Source organism: Marmota flaviventris, chromosome 19, assembly GCF_047511675.1.
Source record: "Marmota flaviventris isolate mMarFla1 chromosome 19, mMarFla1.hap1, whole genome shotgun sequence".
Taxonomy (NCBI): domain Eukaryota; kingdom Metazoa; phylum Chordata; class Mammalia; order Rodentia; family Sciuridae; genus Marmota; species Marmota flaviventris.
In genome coordinates, this window is record NC_092516.1 from 10,804,586 (window position 1) to 10,821,486 (window position 16,901).

The following is a 16,901-nucleotide window of genomic DNA, read 5'->3' on the forward strand; positions in this document are numbered from 1 at the left end:
TCACGGCCTTCTCTCCTCTGTCACATGGCCTGTCCTGTGTGTCCCCTCTGTGTCTGAGTGCCTCAGACCTTCCTCCTCTTTCTCTTGTAAGGACACTCTGTTATTGGGTTTAGGGCCTGCTCTACATCCAGGATGATCTCATGCTAAGATCCTGAATGACATCTGCAAAGACTCTTTTTCCAAATAACGTCACATTCACAGCCGCCCGAGGTTGGGGCTTGGACACACCTCTTTTAGGACCACGATTCAGCCCACTGCCACCCTGCCGGACTGTAAACTCCACGTGGACAAAGACTGTGTCGACTTTCTTCCACCCCAGTCTCCCTGGGACCCGACACACACACACTCAGACATCCAAGACAGTCGCTGAATATTGGTTGACCACGGAAGGACAGGAAGAACTGATCAGCCGCCACTGGCCAGGGCAGGAGCTGATGGCCAGGGGCAGAAGTCTGCCCGACCTGACCTCTTCCTCCTCTTCCAGTGCGGGTTTTCCCTTGAACACTTGCCCCTCCTCCTCTCTCAGTGCTCATGGTTTGGGTGGAGATGACATCATTCCTAGCTCCAGGGATGGCCATGTCTCTCAAGCCTGGACAATCCAACAACATGACACGGTGGACAGATGACGAGTCAGCACCAACGCGACACAGCTGGGGCTTCTAGAGGAACTTATCCTGGGGAAGCTGAGGGCTTCAACATGAGCCTGGCGTCACATGCAGCCATCTTGCCGCTGTGGGGAGGGGACCTGTGCTTCAGGGAAACCACCTCAGGGAAGAGGAGAGACGAGAGCCAGGGGGATCCGGGAGCCGCGTTCGAGCACCCGGTTCCAGGATTTCTGCAGCCACCTCTGTGGCATAAGCCAATAGGGACCCTTTTTGCTTAAGCGAGTTTGAGATGGTTTTCTGTCGGGGACAACAGGAAGGGAGCCGACGTGTGGTGTGGAAGGGCACAGGGATCCAGGGAGACCAAGATGGACACCGAGGTCTGCTGTGCGTGGGCCATTCCCCCAAGGTCGCCATTCTGACTTTGTAGCGGGCACTGGGCTAGGAAAACGCGCTCCCTGGTTAAGGGACACAAGGAAGCGTAAAGGGGCACCCCCATTTTGAGCATTTCAGTTTCTGGGTGTTCCCTTGGGCAAGACTGGCTGTCTAGATAGCAAAGGGAAGGGGCGTGGGTTGGGATGGAGAGATGGTACAGATGGCTGAGGAGGCTTGGGACCAGTCCCCGAGACTGGGAAGAGGCCTGGGGCTTGGCAGTGTCCCCTGCCACGGGCCCAGGGAGAGTGAGAGCACTCAGGACTAAGAACAGGGCTCTCGGCATCGGCCGCTGGTGAAGGTCCCAAGCTTGGTCCTGAGCTCCCACCTTTGAGGCCCTTGGAGCCTGGATTTGGAGCACAGAGCAGGCCGGGGGTGGATTGGAGAGGGGGGGGCCTTCCCACATGTATCCCACCCTGTCTGCTCCTGAGATATTGTCCCAACTCTGGGGCGGGAGGTCTGGCCCCCCCAATCCAGAACAGATGGAGGCTCACCACACAGTCCACTTGATTTAGAGAAATGGTGGATGATGACCCTGGAAACCGCCCCGTCTGTGGGGTGGAACTCGTCCACCTGATCCGGGCTTCGGGAGCGGAGCAGCCTCTGGAGGCCCCTGCAGCTCCCTATCCTCCGCTGTCCTAGGGCGCCTGGCGCAGGGGCTCTCGCTAATGTGTCATCACACCCCGTAGCTCTTCATAAGTTTCAGGTGAGGTGTCCACGTGGATTAGCCACAGGGCTAACCTCTCTCCCCGGGCCATTGACTTGACATCCAGGCTGCTCTTGCCACGAGTCACTTCTTCCAGGCTTGTGATGTCCAGGCTTGAGAGACATGGCCACCCATTGGCCACATCAACGGTCACTCATTTGCTTCTGCGGTCCTGAAGCTGGGGCCTTCTCTTAGGGAATCTCTTCGGAGGTCCAGGGTCTCTCTACAGCTCCGCAGCTTCCTGTGACCCACCCCACAAATGAGGTTCAGTTCACCTTGTCCCAGGTGAGACAGGTGTATCCCCCCAGTCACCTTCTGGTTGAGACTGACTTTGTATTCTGAAATCATCAGAGGAGAACACTCGTGGCTCATCGCAACAGTGATCACCCGCAGGACTGAGAGCCAGACACAGTGTGGGACAGGGCGGGGCTGAGGGAGGAAGCCACGGGGACTGACTGCTGGAGCACACAGGGTCCCCATGGGGTCCCCACGCCAGCACACCTGGACCGGTCACCTCTGTGCACACAGCTTCAGCTCTGGGGTTACAAGGCCACCATGTGAGGTCTGAGAAGGAGAGGGCTGGGGGATGTTTGCCACCAGGTGAACGCCATGCCAGGGTCACAAAAACCCAGTGGTGATACTTCCTGTGGCAGACGCTACCTGTAAGAGTTGTGAGCAAACAGCCAACCCATGATATCGTTCCAGCATCTCAGATTCCTACCAGGGAACACGATGGCAGAACTCAGTGTTAGGAAAATAATCACCCAGGACCAGTTCCCCAACTCTGTTGCTAAGCTGGAGGGTCCTTAAACACTCAATGTGAAGACCAGCTGGACACACACCCCCGGCTCCCGGCTGCTCTTCATCAGAAGTATCCATTGCCTCCTTTCCCTCTTCGTCCACCCAAAGCCTCACTCTGCACACGCACGTACATGGATGCATTCGCAGACACTCATGTGCACAACCACACACACAGCGGTTTCTGCTCAGTCTGTTGTCCCAGGAGAGGTGTGCAAACTCCGCGCAGCGTTTCCTTGCAACCATCTTCTGAATCAGTGCTGGTCTCTGCATATCCCTCCAGTTCACAGAGGACTTTTTAAGTCCAGTGCTCCCAGGGACGGTAGCCACCAGGGGCTCCTGCAGCTTCCACGTGGCTAGGGCTCCGTGTGTTTTACAAGCAGGACCCTAATGAGCCTCTGCAGCTTCATGCTGAGCACTTAGTAATGTCAATCTTTAAAGCCTCCAAAAATATGTTAACACAGCATTCAATAAGAGATAAACCCAGCATATATATCCATTTCCCCCCAATCTCTGATTTTCAGTGAAATTGCTGAATTCAAAAGACTAGCAAAGACTTTTAATAATGCAGCGGAGCCTTCTCTGAATATTTTATTAAGTTCCCCAATATAAATAGGGAGCAGAAACATCAGCACATCGTGTGTGTGTGTGTGTGTGTGTGTGTGTGTATAATTTGGTGCTGGGGATTGAACCCTGGCCCTGGCGCACGCTAAGCTCACACATTACCACTGAGCTGTACCCCAGCCATTTCTAACATTATTAAAAGAGATTAGGGGCTGGGGCTAGGGCTCAGCGGTAGAGCACTCACCTGGCACGTTTGGGGTGCTGGGTTCGATCCTCAGCACCACATAAAAATAAAATAAAGGTACTGTGTCCAACTACAACTAAAAACAAAATATTTTTTAAAAAAGAGATTAAAGGGGAAAATAATCTCGAGATTTGTCAATTCTTTTGAACTCCCCAGAACATTTACTGTCTCCGTAAGCTCTTGGTTTCAAGCTATTCTCAAATACCGGGGTTTCATCGTATGTGAAATGATTAGAAAGCCCACATTCTCCCAGGCTGATGTAAATCCTGCATCCTGGGGGGGAAAGGACTCAATCCTGACCTGAGTTAGGTGCACACATTATTGGGGGACCCAGGGGCACACTCTCTGGACTTTACTCCCAGTTCCTCCATGAGGGACAGGGTCCCAGGAGATGACTACAGGGACTTTTCACAGTGTTAAGGCAGAGAGATAAGAGGAGGGGCCTCCAAAAAACCAGAATGTGGCATTTGTTCACTTAAGAAGTACCTTAAGGGGCTGGGGCTGGGGCTCAGTGGCAGAGCGCTTGCCTAGCATGTGTGAGGCACTGGGTTAGATTCTCAGCACCACATATAAGTAAAATAAAGGTCCACTGACAACCCCCCAAAAAAATAAAGAAAGAAAGAAGTGCCTTATGTCCCATAAACTTGACCCCATGGTACAAACTGTGGTATTATTATTTCATTGTACAGAGAAAACTGAGGAATAGAAAACTGAGGTGCCCAGGTACATAGAACTTACCCAAGGTCAAAAACAACCAAGAGATGGAGGCTGGGCTTGTTTCCGGTTTGTTTCTTGACAAAGCATCTTTCTTCCAACGCTTATGGAGAGAGGTCTGGGGTGGGGGCCTGGAGGGGTCGCCTGGAGCTCCCGCGCTCTGTGACCGACCTCAGACTGGCCAAGTGCAGCGGTCCTGTTAGGAGAGCAGGAAGCAGTGATGGCTGGTTTTCCTCACCACGCTCCTTCCTCTCCTGGGGGACGCTCAGCAAGGAACACTGTGCAGTGGGAAACCATTGGTGTGGGAAACGTTGCCAATTTCAGAACAAACGAGAGGGAAGACCTCAGTGAACGAGCAAAAGTCTGAGTACCAGATGGTCTGGGGGAGAGCCGGCTGGGCTGGAAGGCAGGCCGTGCTGCCGCGGGCTAGGGACAGGCTGCCCTCTCAGAGGAGGGACACACAGCCAGAAAGCTCCCTGGCAGGAGGCCCTCTCCTGGAGAAGACCCTGACCAGATCCCCGCTGGAACAGGACAGAGGCTCTGGCTGAGACAGGGCATCCCCTCACCAGGGGACTCCAATTCAAACCCAGGACCTACCAGATGACCCGGCCCTCTGTCACGGGAGAGTGATGCCCATCAGCTCAACCTCTGTGTGCACCCTGCTCCTGTGCAAGGAACCACCTCTGCTTCTGTTCACTCTTGTTGACCTTCGCCAAAGGTTAACCCGGTTCACACACCCACCCAGCTTGAGAGCAAGAAATATAACTCAAACTAAGACAGGTAAAAGGCAGAAGATGCATTGATTTATGTCACTGGAAAGGCTGAGTGGACCTAGCACTGGGCACACCTGGATCCAGTAGGGCTGCTGTCCCTCCATACGCTTGCTCAAACCTGGCGGCCTTCCCACCCACTGTACGTGGGTTCTTAGTGTGGACTAGAAACTCCAAACTCCAGAGCCTGTCTCACTTCCGGTACAGTCCTGAACAGGCAGGGGTCCTTCCCTGCAGCCTTCACCTGTCCCAGGGAGAGACTGACCTGTTAGGGTCACTCGTCCATCCTGGGCAAGGGGCACTGTGATTGGCTGGACCCGGGACATGTGCCCACCTCCTGTGGCTAGGAGGAAGGTAGGAAGGTGTGAATAGCAGGCCTTAGCAGAATCACAGTCCTGGAAAAGTTCAGCTCAATGAAAAAAGCAACCATTTTCACATGAGCTTCCAAAAAAAGCATCCATTTCCACTTCAGTCCAACATTGCGTGTATGTGGATAAAGGTTTTTTGGTGCATGTTTGCAAAACCAAGGACCCGAGGAATCCAAGTTCCAGATGGATCCCAAAGCATGGCTACTGCCTAAGTCCTCTGACAGCTGCCCTGCCACATTCTGAAGACAGAAGAGCTACTGGTGAGCCAGGCTGCTAATTCCAGATGACATTTGGCCTTTCAACCCGGGCAGGCCAAGTGGTAGCTGAGTGTGAAATCACAGCTGGACGTGGACAGTTCTTGGCTGCCAAGAGAAAAAGAGAGGGGGGAGTGCAGACCCCATTCATCTTCAGTGGCTGGAAGGGGCAGGTGGACGCAGCCTGCTGGGCATCTCCCAGCTCTAGATGAGAGGCATGGGGCATAAGTTCCTCGTAACTCTGTGGATGGGCAGGGGGCGGACAGCAGGGCTAGAACCCAGGGCTCATGCATGCCAGGCAACCACTCTACCACTGAGCCACACTCTAGCCCCTTGAAATTTCTCTCTCTCTCTCTCTCTTTTTTTTTTTTTTTGTATTGGGAATTGAACATAGGGGCGTAGCTACCACTGAAATACATCCCCAGTCCTTTAATTTTTTAAATTTTTACTTTGAGACGGTGTCTCACTAAGTTGCTGAGGCTGGCCTTGAACTTGTGATCCTCCTGCTTCAGCCTCCCAAGCTACGGGGATTACAGGCCTGCACCTGGCTCAAGCTCCTTACGGTTTTTAAAATATATTCTATTTTTAATGGATAGGCAATTGCACATATTTATGGGGCTCAGGGTGATATTGTAATATAAATGAGCAATGCGTAATCATCAGATCAGATAACTGGCATATCCATCACCTCAAACATGTATCACTTCCTTGTGTTGGGAACTTTCAAAATCCTCCCTACTAGCTGTTTGGAAACACATAATTAGTTGCTAACCATAGTTACTCTATGGTTAGCATCAGAAGTGATTCCTCCATCTAACTGCTTCCCTGTTAACCATCTTCTATTTCTTTCTTATGATTCCCCCCCCAACTTTTTGGGACACACAGTCAAGTGCCTTTCCTCAAAGAACTCAGCCACACTGGCAACGAGATGGCATTGTGTCTGCCCACAATGACCTTCAGGAGGCCAGGAAGTCGTACTGGGGTGACCCAATGACCAGCCAGAGAACTCCCAGGCTTGGTGCCACCAGGATGCTCTGAAGCTGACCAGTGCCTACAGCTACTGACTACTGTTCTCGCTGCTGCGGAGGATCAGGTCCTGCTCCAGAAGGACGACAAGCCTGTGCCCAAGAGAAGAGCCACGTCCTCAACACCCAGAGGCAACAGCATCCTGTTGCAGAATCAGCATGGCCCCAGGAGTCCACCGTCATTTCCTTGCACAGCAGCCTGTCAACAGACACCTTCAGTGGGGTCCTGAGATGGCTGAAGCGAGGCCACTTCTCTCCCGTCAGCCTCCCTTTCTGCTGCACATTGTGCCCTGTTTTCTTAGTCCCTCACCCACACGGAGGCAAAGGAGGGACACAGGGAAGGGGAGCTGCTCCTCAATACTGTGCGTCACCTCCTGGCAGGCGCAGGGCTGGACTGTGGGTCACTGGTGTCCAGGCCCCTATGTGAGACTCTTCCTCTTGCCCCATGTCCTCGCTGCCTCCCTTGACAGGGAAGTCAGCGTGGTCAGGTGGTCAGTGGTCAGCTGGACAGTTCTTTCTTAAAATGTTTATCTGTTTTTCTCCTTCTTTTTGGTGCTAGGTCCAGAGGGAAGCAGAGGAGAGGGACAGAACCGTCTGGAGTCTCAACCGAAGCTCTCATTCCCCACAGAGGGACATTCGCTTCCAGAATTGAGCTGTTTCTCTGCACATGGGTCTATTTTTGCAGGAGAGCTGGCTGCCCCATGCCAAGGTTTCTTACCGCAAATAGAACTTCTGGAAGGGCCTGCTGGTTTCCTCTGGGCTTTCAGACACCTCTTCACATTTCATTTGGCTCCCCTTCCCAATCCCCAAAAGGAAATATTTGGAGTCTCTTCTGTTTTGCTGCTGTTGCCGGCACCTCTTGATGCTCCCTGGGGGATCCCTTCTGAGTAGCGGCAGCCTTGCCTCGGCCCTGGGCCCTGGCCCCTGGCACTCCTCTTTACGGCTCCCAGGAAGCTGAGCCGGACTGCCAGGGTGGACCCCAAACTGAAGTGTCATCTCCAAGTGAAACAGCAAAAGGAACAAGCCTAGAACCCCCACGAGGGTCCTCAGCCCATCCAAGTGCCTCAGGCCCCCACCCGTCACTCGAGACAGGGTTTGGGGAGTTCATCACACTGTGTCATGGGCAAGCGACACACAAGTGAGACACTTCAGGGGATGCCTGGAGTCAGAACGGTCTAGAAAAAAATTCCTGAATTAAAACAGAGGAAGGAAAAACAAAAGAGCACTTCAGCAGTCTGCTAGAGACTGTCAGTCGGGCCAGAGCCTCCCGTGGCCAAGACTGGCTTTGGTTTGTCAGGTGCAAGGTCAGGAGATGCAGGGGAAAGTCATTTCTGGAGGCACATTTGCAGAGCTTCCACCTGGTGCAGGTGCCTCTCAGCAGTCCTCTCGGCAGCGTGGCTGTGAGGTGCCCGGGCTCTGCCCAGGCTGGGTGCACAGTTCAGGCCCCAGGATGTTTCCAGACTGTTCTAAGCTTTTGTTTCCTCTCTTCAGGGAACAAAAGGGAGAATGATGTGCGCGGCACATAATAAACCTCTCAGTATGGATAACAAGAATTTGCAAGAGCTGGACCCTTCACATGAAAGAGCGACATTTCCCTTGTTCCAAATCACTTATTGATTTCAGAGGAGGCGACCCTTAATGAGAAGAGAGGTGGAAGTGACATTTCCCTTGGATTGGCTCCCAGCCCTCACAGATCTGACCATAACAAGCGCAGTACATTTCCCCACTCAGTTCATGTAGCTTTCCCCAGACCAGCAGCTCCCAAACGGGGCGGCACCAGGATCCCCCGGAGGCCACTCCCAGACAGCTGGGCCCCAGCCCTGGAGTTTCTGGCTCAGCAGCCCCAGAGAGGGGCCCAGGGATGTGCATTGCAGCTAGTGCTCAAGTGGCGCGGATTCCGCTGGCCCAGGGCGGCATTTTGCGATGCGGGCGCAGACCCTGTGTCTGCCTCTTCCTAGGGTGGAGGTGCAGGGGTCTGTCATTGCACGGTTCGGGGCCTTCACTGCTTTCCTTGTGATTGTTTTCAAAATTTTTTAATGGATTTTAATTCCTGTTTATGAGGAACAGTGCGATAATTTGATAAATGAATACGATGATCAGATCAGGGTGATTATCATTTCCATGTCCATGAACATTCATCATTCCTTCCTGTTGGGAGCTTTGGACGTAGTTCCCGACGTGACACATAATAAACTGAGGTGAACTACAGTTACCCTGCTGTTCTGTGAACCAACACTGGGACTTCTCTGCGGTTGAAATCATTAGTTGGCTTTCGAGGTGGGCATTTGGAGAGTGATCTCGGGGTCTGGAGCCCCTCTGGCAGGTGTCTGGATTAGAGAGCAATCAGGCAATACAGATGAGGAGCCTTCAGAATGACGCTGTCCCCAAATGGTTCCAGGAAGCCTCTGAGGACAGGACTGAGCCCACGGAGAGGAGGGAGGCTGCAGGTGTGTGTGTGACTCTCAGTTCCCAGGGCTGAGGGGAGGGAATGAGAAGAGGGGAGTCTGGTGTCAACCCAGAGCCCTGACTCCTGAGGCACACAGGACAGGCTCAGCACTTCTCCCTCCCGCATGTCACTGTCCCTCTGCGCTGTGACGTCTGCCCATGGATGGCAGTGTCCAATCGTCATTAGGCACCTGGCCTTGTTGTTGCACATCCTGAGGTTTGAATTCCAGCTCTGCCACTGACCGTCACCTCCAGGGCAAGTTACTGAGCCCGCGCAAGCTTCAGTTGTATCTTTGAATGGGAATCATGGTCCCTGTGCTTGAAAACAGTGTCAAGTGCTTAGAATAGAATAAACCCCCGTTTGAGTTTCCTACTTCAGAAAAACCACAGTGGAGTGGAGAGGAACGTTGACTTATGTCTTAGAGGGTGAGTTTGTTTTAACAGGGAAAGTTCTGGAGAGAAGGGGCCTGGTTTTCAAGGAGGAGGTATCACTTGGTGCTCCCACTGAAGAGGCCCAGGTGGGATCCAGGCGCTGGCGCCCTGTGGGGGCTTCCTGCCCTCTCCTGGGGCGGGGCTGGCCTGGTGCGTGACAGATGGGGAGACTGGGGCCAGGCAGAGTCCTGAGGCGCACACAGCGGGCAGGCCCCAGCTCAGATCTGCGCAGCCGTGGAGTCCAGAGGCCGGCGCTGCCCCTGCATGGAAACTCCTTCAGGACGCTCCTGGCCACGGAGCCCCAGAGGGAATGAGCAGATAGAAAAGGAGAGAACGAGGCTCTGAGGCTCTGTAATGCGGGGCTCCTGTGCCACTGGCCAATCGGGACCCGAGGACTTGGGGACCACCCACCCACCCAGGTGAGATAAGATCAACGGGGGGGGGGGGGGGGGGGGGCTGGGGATGTGGCTCAAGCGGTAGCGCGCTCGCCTGGCATGCGTGCGGCCCCGGTTCGATCCTCAGCACCACATACAAACAAAGATGTTGTGTCCGCCGAAAACTAAAAATAAATAAATAAATTCTCTCTCTCTCTCTCCCCCTCTCCTCTCTCTTTAAAAAAAAAAAAAAAGATCAACGGGGAACCTTGAAATGGAGGCTTGTGAAGAGGCAGAAGCACCCAGCACACCTTCTACCCTGCCCTTGCCAGATGTCACCATGGATCAAGGAAGCCCGCAGCACACAGGGGAGCTGGGTAGAGACCCGCCTCCCCTCCTCACCCACGCAAACAGGCAGGGGCCGCACTAGTCCGGGTGTCGTGGGCAGGCTGGCCACTGCCCGATGAAGCCCTGCCAGTGACAGAGCCCACTGCTGGCTGAGAGCACCTGCAGGGGCAACTGGGTGGGAGAGCTGTGTCCCCTGCCCCTCTTCTGCAGGAAGAGGCAAGTGCCCAGAGGCTGGCAGCTGTTCTCTGGCTGGTATTGGAACCATGGCAAGATGTTTCCAGGGAAAAGTGGCATGGGCCTGGCATGGAAGCAGACTCCCTCCTCGCAGCCTCTGCACAAGTCCACGCTTGCAGCCAGGCAGGGCTCCTGGTCTCACGCTCTCCGGTCTAATATTTCCCTATGTTCTCACTTCTAAAAAGATCAGCATGAGGATCTCCTCATCTTGTGAATCAGTGCCCCCCCCCCCCCAATAAAAATAACAAAGAGCTCTTTTTTTGCCGTCCTCTCTTTTTGGACAAGAGTTATCTTATCTAAAACACGTGCATTTAAAATGACCCTTTCAGCTGGTGAACCTGTAGCCTTTTTTTGCAGGCCCAGTCGGCATGAAGAGCTTTCTCAAATTCAAGTTCAACGTCATGACTAGAAAAAGCAAGAAACTGAGACAGAAACAGACAAGTGGCTGAAGACAAACTGAACCGCTGTTACAGGGACCAGATAACCTGCAGCAGAGGGTGGCTGACCACCGGCAGAGACACGAACTGGCCTTCAGGGATTCTGTTCCCCTCCTCGACAACATCAGATGTACTGTTTACTCCATGGACCATGCAGGAAAGGACTTCAGGTGAAGTAATGAAACTTAAGTCATGAGATTAAATACAAAGCTCTCCCAAAAAAATCGAACTATTTTTAATACTCACTGGTTTCGTGAGCCAGGAGAGGGTGGCTCGGCTTTGGCAGCAACCAAGTGTCGGAGAGTTTTCCTCCAGAAGGTCAGGAGAGGTGCTTCAAACTGTCCACGTGGGAACTGCACCCACAGGATTGAGGAGGCCCCTCTTGCTGTTCAGCATTAATAACAGCTTTTTTTAGTATAGTACTGGGAGCTGAACCCAGAGATTCTCTACTACTGAGCTACATCCCCAGCCTTTTGAATTTATTGAGATAGGATATCACTAAATTGCCCAGGCAGACCTTGAATTTGAGATCCTCCTGCCTCAGCCTCCAGAGTCACTGGGATTACAAGCATGTGTCATCAAACCCATAAAATTGTGGCATATGGATAAGCAAAAATGAAGAGGAACTAGAATCTTGCACACATGGTGAGTCTCACAGCGTGCTGAGAAAGGCCTGCACCTCGGGTTATTGGTGTGCATGGGCACTAGGGCTCAAACCCAGGGCATGCTAGACAAGCTGGGCTCTCCCACTAAACTACACCCCCAGCCCCTGTTTCTACCATCGTGAGTATGGACTCTCTGGTTCTGTTTCCATGAAGTTCTAGCAAAGGTTAATCTGTGGGGGAAAAAATGCACATCTGTGGTTGGTTGCTCCTAGGGGTGGGAGGGATTGACTGGGAAGAGACAGAAGGAACAATGCTGGCCTCTCTAGAAAGCACTCCCCCAACTGCCAAGCTCCTCTCTAGATGAGTGGCAGGGGTTAGCCTGAGCAGGGAGCATGGTGCCTGCTCTCAGTGGGCTTCAGGGTGTGACTCACTTTCCTTACCTTAGGGCAAGGGCTTTCTGCCCCCTCCCACGTGAGACCTACCAAGCACAAGGGCACCAAATGGGCACGCTCCTCTCCATACAAATGCCACCCATAGTCTTTGGACAGTTGCCCTTCTTTTTCTTTTTAAAGAGAAGCATGGGGCATTACCTGTTCCTACCTGTAAGTTTAAAGGACACAGTTGCTCCATAAGCCTCTCCCAGATTCCTCAACTCACCATCTTCCCCACTGACCTGTGAGCAGCAGCTGTGGAAGGGGTGGACAAAGGGGTGGCCAGGTCTGGTTTATAACTCTGTAGCTACAAAACTCCAGGGGAAGGGAGCGAGCCAGGAAGGAAGTTTGAGGCTTTCCACCAGGGACAGATCTTATACCCCTGAAGCTGCATAACACTATGGACTTCCACGTGTGTTGGGAAGACTCGGATTCCTCCCACCCTCCTAGGCCATGGCCAGTGACCGCCAGGGCTCAGGTCCAACAGGGGCGGTCTGACCCACAGAAGCAGGTGCAGGCGTTAGAGATAAAAAAAGAAAAAGAAGATCCTAAACACCTGGGTCAGTGGCCAGATCTCTTCAAAGGTAAGGAACACATCTATCTATGCACAGAGAGAATATGGCGTTCACTACTACAAGGAAAACAGAAATTACCAGGGTTTTATGAAAATTTCTTTAATTTTATATTTTGGAAATACATTCTTTATCTTTATTTCCACAATACAAAAATGTTAAATATCTAACAATGATCTACTGAAAGCAGATCTACTGAGAGAGATCCAGGGTGTTTTGCTGCTGCTGCGATCTGTTCACATAACAGGCTGCTACATGTGGTTGATTTGCCATGAATTTCACTCACACACGTCCGCACACAGGCCACCGCACCCCAAACACAGACATACAAGCGGGAAAGACAGGCGAAGACACCGCAAAGCGCACACAGCACTATGTAAGAACAGAAATGACCTTTTACTTGGACACCCCTTAACAGAGGCTCAGATCTTCGGAAAAACAGCAGTTGGGCAGTCCCCACGCTCCTTCATGGGTCAATGCTGTCGGGCATCTTTCTGCCAGAAAGAGAGGCCCAAGCGCTTCCTGGGTTCAGGCAGCTATGGGGAAGCAGGGGCCCACAACCGCTCGCTGCAGCAGGACGCTGACCATGACCTGCAATGCCCTGCCACCTGGGCAGCAGAGGACCGAGGAGCACCTCTCCAAGCAGGAGTGCCGAACCCAGGCCATGACCAGAGGACCCGCAGGTCAGCTCTCTCACAGCCACCTCCCTCAGGTGAGTCCTGGACACCTGGTGGAGTTTGTGCCAGGAAAGGTGGCATGTGAGTACTAGATGATTAGCTGGTTAACGATGCACACATCCGTGACAGCCTACAACCGTGATGTTGTCAACAGTTAGTTTAGATTAAAAAAGGAAAAGGAGAAACATGGCCACAAAGATAAAAGCTGGTCTTTCAGGAGACACGGGGCTTCGACCCTCCCACACACGCTTTATTAAGGTAAGTACAGCATGGCTTCGAGGAGCCGCCGCTCTTCCTCAGGACAGCACCAGCAGTGTGCCCCTCGGGTCTTGGTTACCACGTGTCAGGAACTTCAAAGAGCTTGGCGGGGCTGTCTTCAGTGGTCCCTGGTAGGAAAGAGAAAAGAGTGTAAGTGGGGGCGAGCACCGAGGCAGCAGGTGGGGCCACTGTACAGTGCACACGGCTGCGAAGTGCATAGATGGGTCCTGACTGTGGAGCCCAGTGCCCAGCAAGTACAGGCAAAGCCACAGAAACGTCACAGTCACAGGAGGGCAGTGAACCCTCTGCTCTCCCAGCATGGCCGCCTGTTTACTGGTCTTACAGAAGATTTACAGTGGGCAGATGCGCAAAGCACCTCTCCCTTGTGCACGCACACTGCATTCTTTACTAGCACCACGCTGGGCACTTTCTTCATGTTATCTTCACAAAAGCCCACCACGGTGCTACTGTTTGATATCCGCTTGTTACAAAGGCAAGAACACACTCAGGGGCAGGGACACGACCGCTCTCGCACAGCTGAGAAGTGGCTGAGAGGAGGTGTGCACCCTTCCTCAGCATCAAGGTCCCTGCCGCTGCCCCAGGAGCCTGAGCTTCTCAGTTTGGTGGTGCAGCTGGTACTTGCGGGAGAAACCTCAGGGGCAGGACAGGGTGGAGGGAAGCCTGTCAGTGGGGTCCAGAGATTCGAAGACGGCAGGAGCAACTATAGCCTTTCCAAGGTCAACAGAGTTGGCTAAGGTCCTCCTCTGGGGTTGAAGAGATCTCTTCAGTTACCAAGTCTCACCCTGAGTCAGAGCCTTTCTTTCCCATCATGCCACTTTCTGCATCAGCAGTGGGGGCAGAGGAGGGCACAGAACAGGTGGGCTGGGCCAGGGCCATGCAGGCTCTGAAGCCCGGCCCCTGTACAGGGGCTGCCACGTGTGGCTGAACCATTCAACAGGGCGGCAGAGAACACCAGCAGAGCCTCTCTCCCAGCTGTTAATGCTCCCCTAAGGGAGAGTCGTCTTTGATAGTGCCTTAAATGCAGAGAGACTATTGAACACAGAGTGTCCCAAGAAGCAGGAGGGGGCTGCAGTCCACCATGGAGAGGCCTGAGAACGAGGAGGTCGAAGCGCATGCCATGACAGGAAGAGAATCCTTCCACGAGAACCCTCTCCCCATCACTACTGCAGTAGGACCCAGAGAGTCTGGATGAGGAGAGCGGGAAGGACAACCAGCAGTGCCCCGGCTTGGGTCTCTCGGCTGTGTGAACGTGCGTGTCCTGGGACCCCTGATGCAGCCAACAGGACTTCTCCTGAGAAGTGGAGATGAGCAGAGAGATGATCCATGTGAAGACTCACAAGCCAGTTAGCAAAGGAAAAAGATGATTTTTTAAAAAGCGCCCTCTCGTCAGAACAATTAAACACACCATAGGTACCAGAGGACACATCAATAAGCACATCTTAAAAATTCACATATCAAAGAAACAATGCAGTAGCTGAGTAGCCATTCAGAGGTAAGCGCTACAGAGCCAAAAGTGGGGAACCCAAGTAAATTAAAACCAGCTGAAAAGGAAAAAGAAGACAAACTGCTAAAAGCAACTGTAGTGTAATCCTCACAATGTGCACCTGCTGTTAGTTGTGGCGTGTGTGAGTATGGCTGCAAGCCATGGCTCCCGTGGGGGCACTCTGTGAGGACCGAGTCAGAAAGGACGGAAGGAGCAAAAGTTCTGGAGTGAGGCCAGGGCCCAACCACGCTCCAGCTGGGCTGCTCTGAACAAGTCTCACTGCCTCACCTGCATCAGGGACCGGCGTGCCTGTCACTCAAGGCTGCTACACAGCAAAGCAAGGGGTTTTCTTTTTGGTACTGGGGATTGAACCCAAGGACACTCAACCACCGAGCCACACCCCCAGCCTTATTTTGTATTTCATTTAGAGACAGGGTCTTGCTGAGTTGCTTAGCGCTTCGTTTTTGCTAAGGCTGGCTTTGAGCTTGCAGTCCTCCTGCCTCAGCCTCCTAAGCTGCTGGGATTACAGGTGTGTGCCACCATGCCCAGCTAAAGGTAGGCTTTTTTATTTTATTTTTTTTTTAAAGAGAGAGAGAGAGAATTTTTAATATTTATTTTTCAGTTTTTGGCGGACACAACATCTTTGTTTGTATGTGGTGCTGAGGATCGAACCCGGGCTGCACGCATGCCAGGCGAGCGCGCTACCGCTTGAGCCACATCCCCAGCCCAAGGTAGGCTTTTTTAAAAAAAATATTTTTTAGTTGTCAATGGACCTTTATTTCATTTATTATATGTGGTGCTGAGGATCAAACCCATTGCCTCACACATGTGAGGCAAGTGCATTGCCGCTGAGCCATAACCACAGCCCAAAGGTAGGTTTTCAATGAACATTAGGTCCCTTCCCCTTGTGGAGAAAGTGGTCCAACATTTAACATGGCTGTGTCCCAGGAAACTGACAGCCAGCAGTCAAAAACAGGCTAGTTTTCTTTGCCTAAAGGAGACCCAGACCAGAGAGCTGAAGGTCACTGTGTGTTCTTTCCAGAACCTTCCAGAAAAGGAGAGCCACAGACTAACAAGGGATCTATCTCAGAGCTAGTGCGTGAGGCGCGACAGTCAGTTTTCTAGAAATCACATTTTCATAGCCCTGTTTTATTTAGAGTGCAAAGAATCATTTAGAAATCGTTTTTCTTTTAGCAGATACTGAAGGGCATCTGCCTCCCACTATTAGTGGACCTTACTCCACACCGCGCATTATATACAAGATTAACACAGGCCATATATTTAAATATAAAGCCTGAAACTAGAAAACTACTGTGAGAAAACATTGGAAACATCTTTGCAACTGAGAGTTGTGCACAGATTTAATGAACTTTGGAGCCAGACAGCCCTGCACATGCGTGCTTCATGGTTTGACTTCGTAACCCCATGAGCCTCTCAGTTCCCTCCCTGTGAATGGGGAATAATTACCTCTGCATGTTATAATGTCTTACTGTGTGTCCATACGGACTACCCAGGACAATAAAGATCTGGCACCAGAAAGGATAATCTAAGAAAAACCCTGATACACTGTACTACATGAAACTTAAAATTATACTTTTTAAAAGACACTGTTAAAGAATGAAAAGCCTGGAAGAAAACATCTGGAAAACATTCAAGAAAACTGGTATCCAGAATCTATAAAGAACATTTAAAAGTTAGAAGAAAGCAAACAACCCAATGGAAAAGACGGGTCAAAGATCTGAACAGACATTTCACCAAAGACGCGAGACGTGGATGGCCATCATGGAAGAAGATGCTAAGTCAGTCGTTAGGGAAGTACAAACCAAAGCTGCACACGGGGCCATCACACGCCCATCAGAATGCCTAAAAAGCAACCAAAAAAGGGCAGTGCTGAGGACTGGTGGTTGAACCCTGTTACCCGGATGGTGGAAAGGTAAAATGGTGCAGCCACTTGGAAAACTGTGTGTCAGCTTCTTACAAAGTTAATATACAGTTACCATGTGATCCAGCAATTCCGCTTTTGGGTATTTAGGTATTTAGCCAAAGGAAATGAAAGCTTAGTTCATACAAAAACCTGTGGGCAGATGAGTAGAGGCACTTAATTCTT

The 16,901-nt window shown here is 52.0% G+C and overlaps 1 protein-coding gene across 1 annotated transcript in view; it reads right to left on the minus strand.

Moving 5' to 3' along the window:
* Positions 1-12,441: 12,441 nt before the first annotated feature.
* Parn (poly(A)-specific ribonuclease) overlaps positions 12,442-16,901 on the minus strand; it is a 141,246-nt gene continuing 136,786 nt past the window's right edge. Inside the window, exon 24 of the mRNA XM_027940440.2 lies at positions 12,442-13,418. Coding sequence (XP_027796241.1) covers positions 13,366-13,418 — 53 coding nt within the window. The 3' untranslated portion in view covers positions 12,442-13,365. The remainder of the gene's footprint in view (positions 13,419-16,901) is intronic.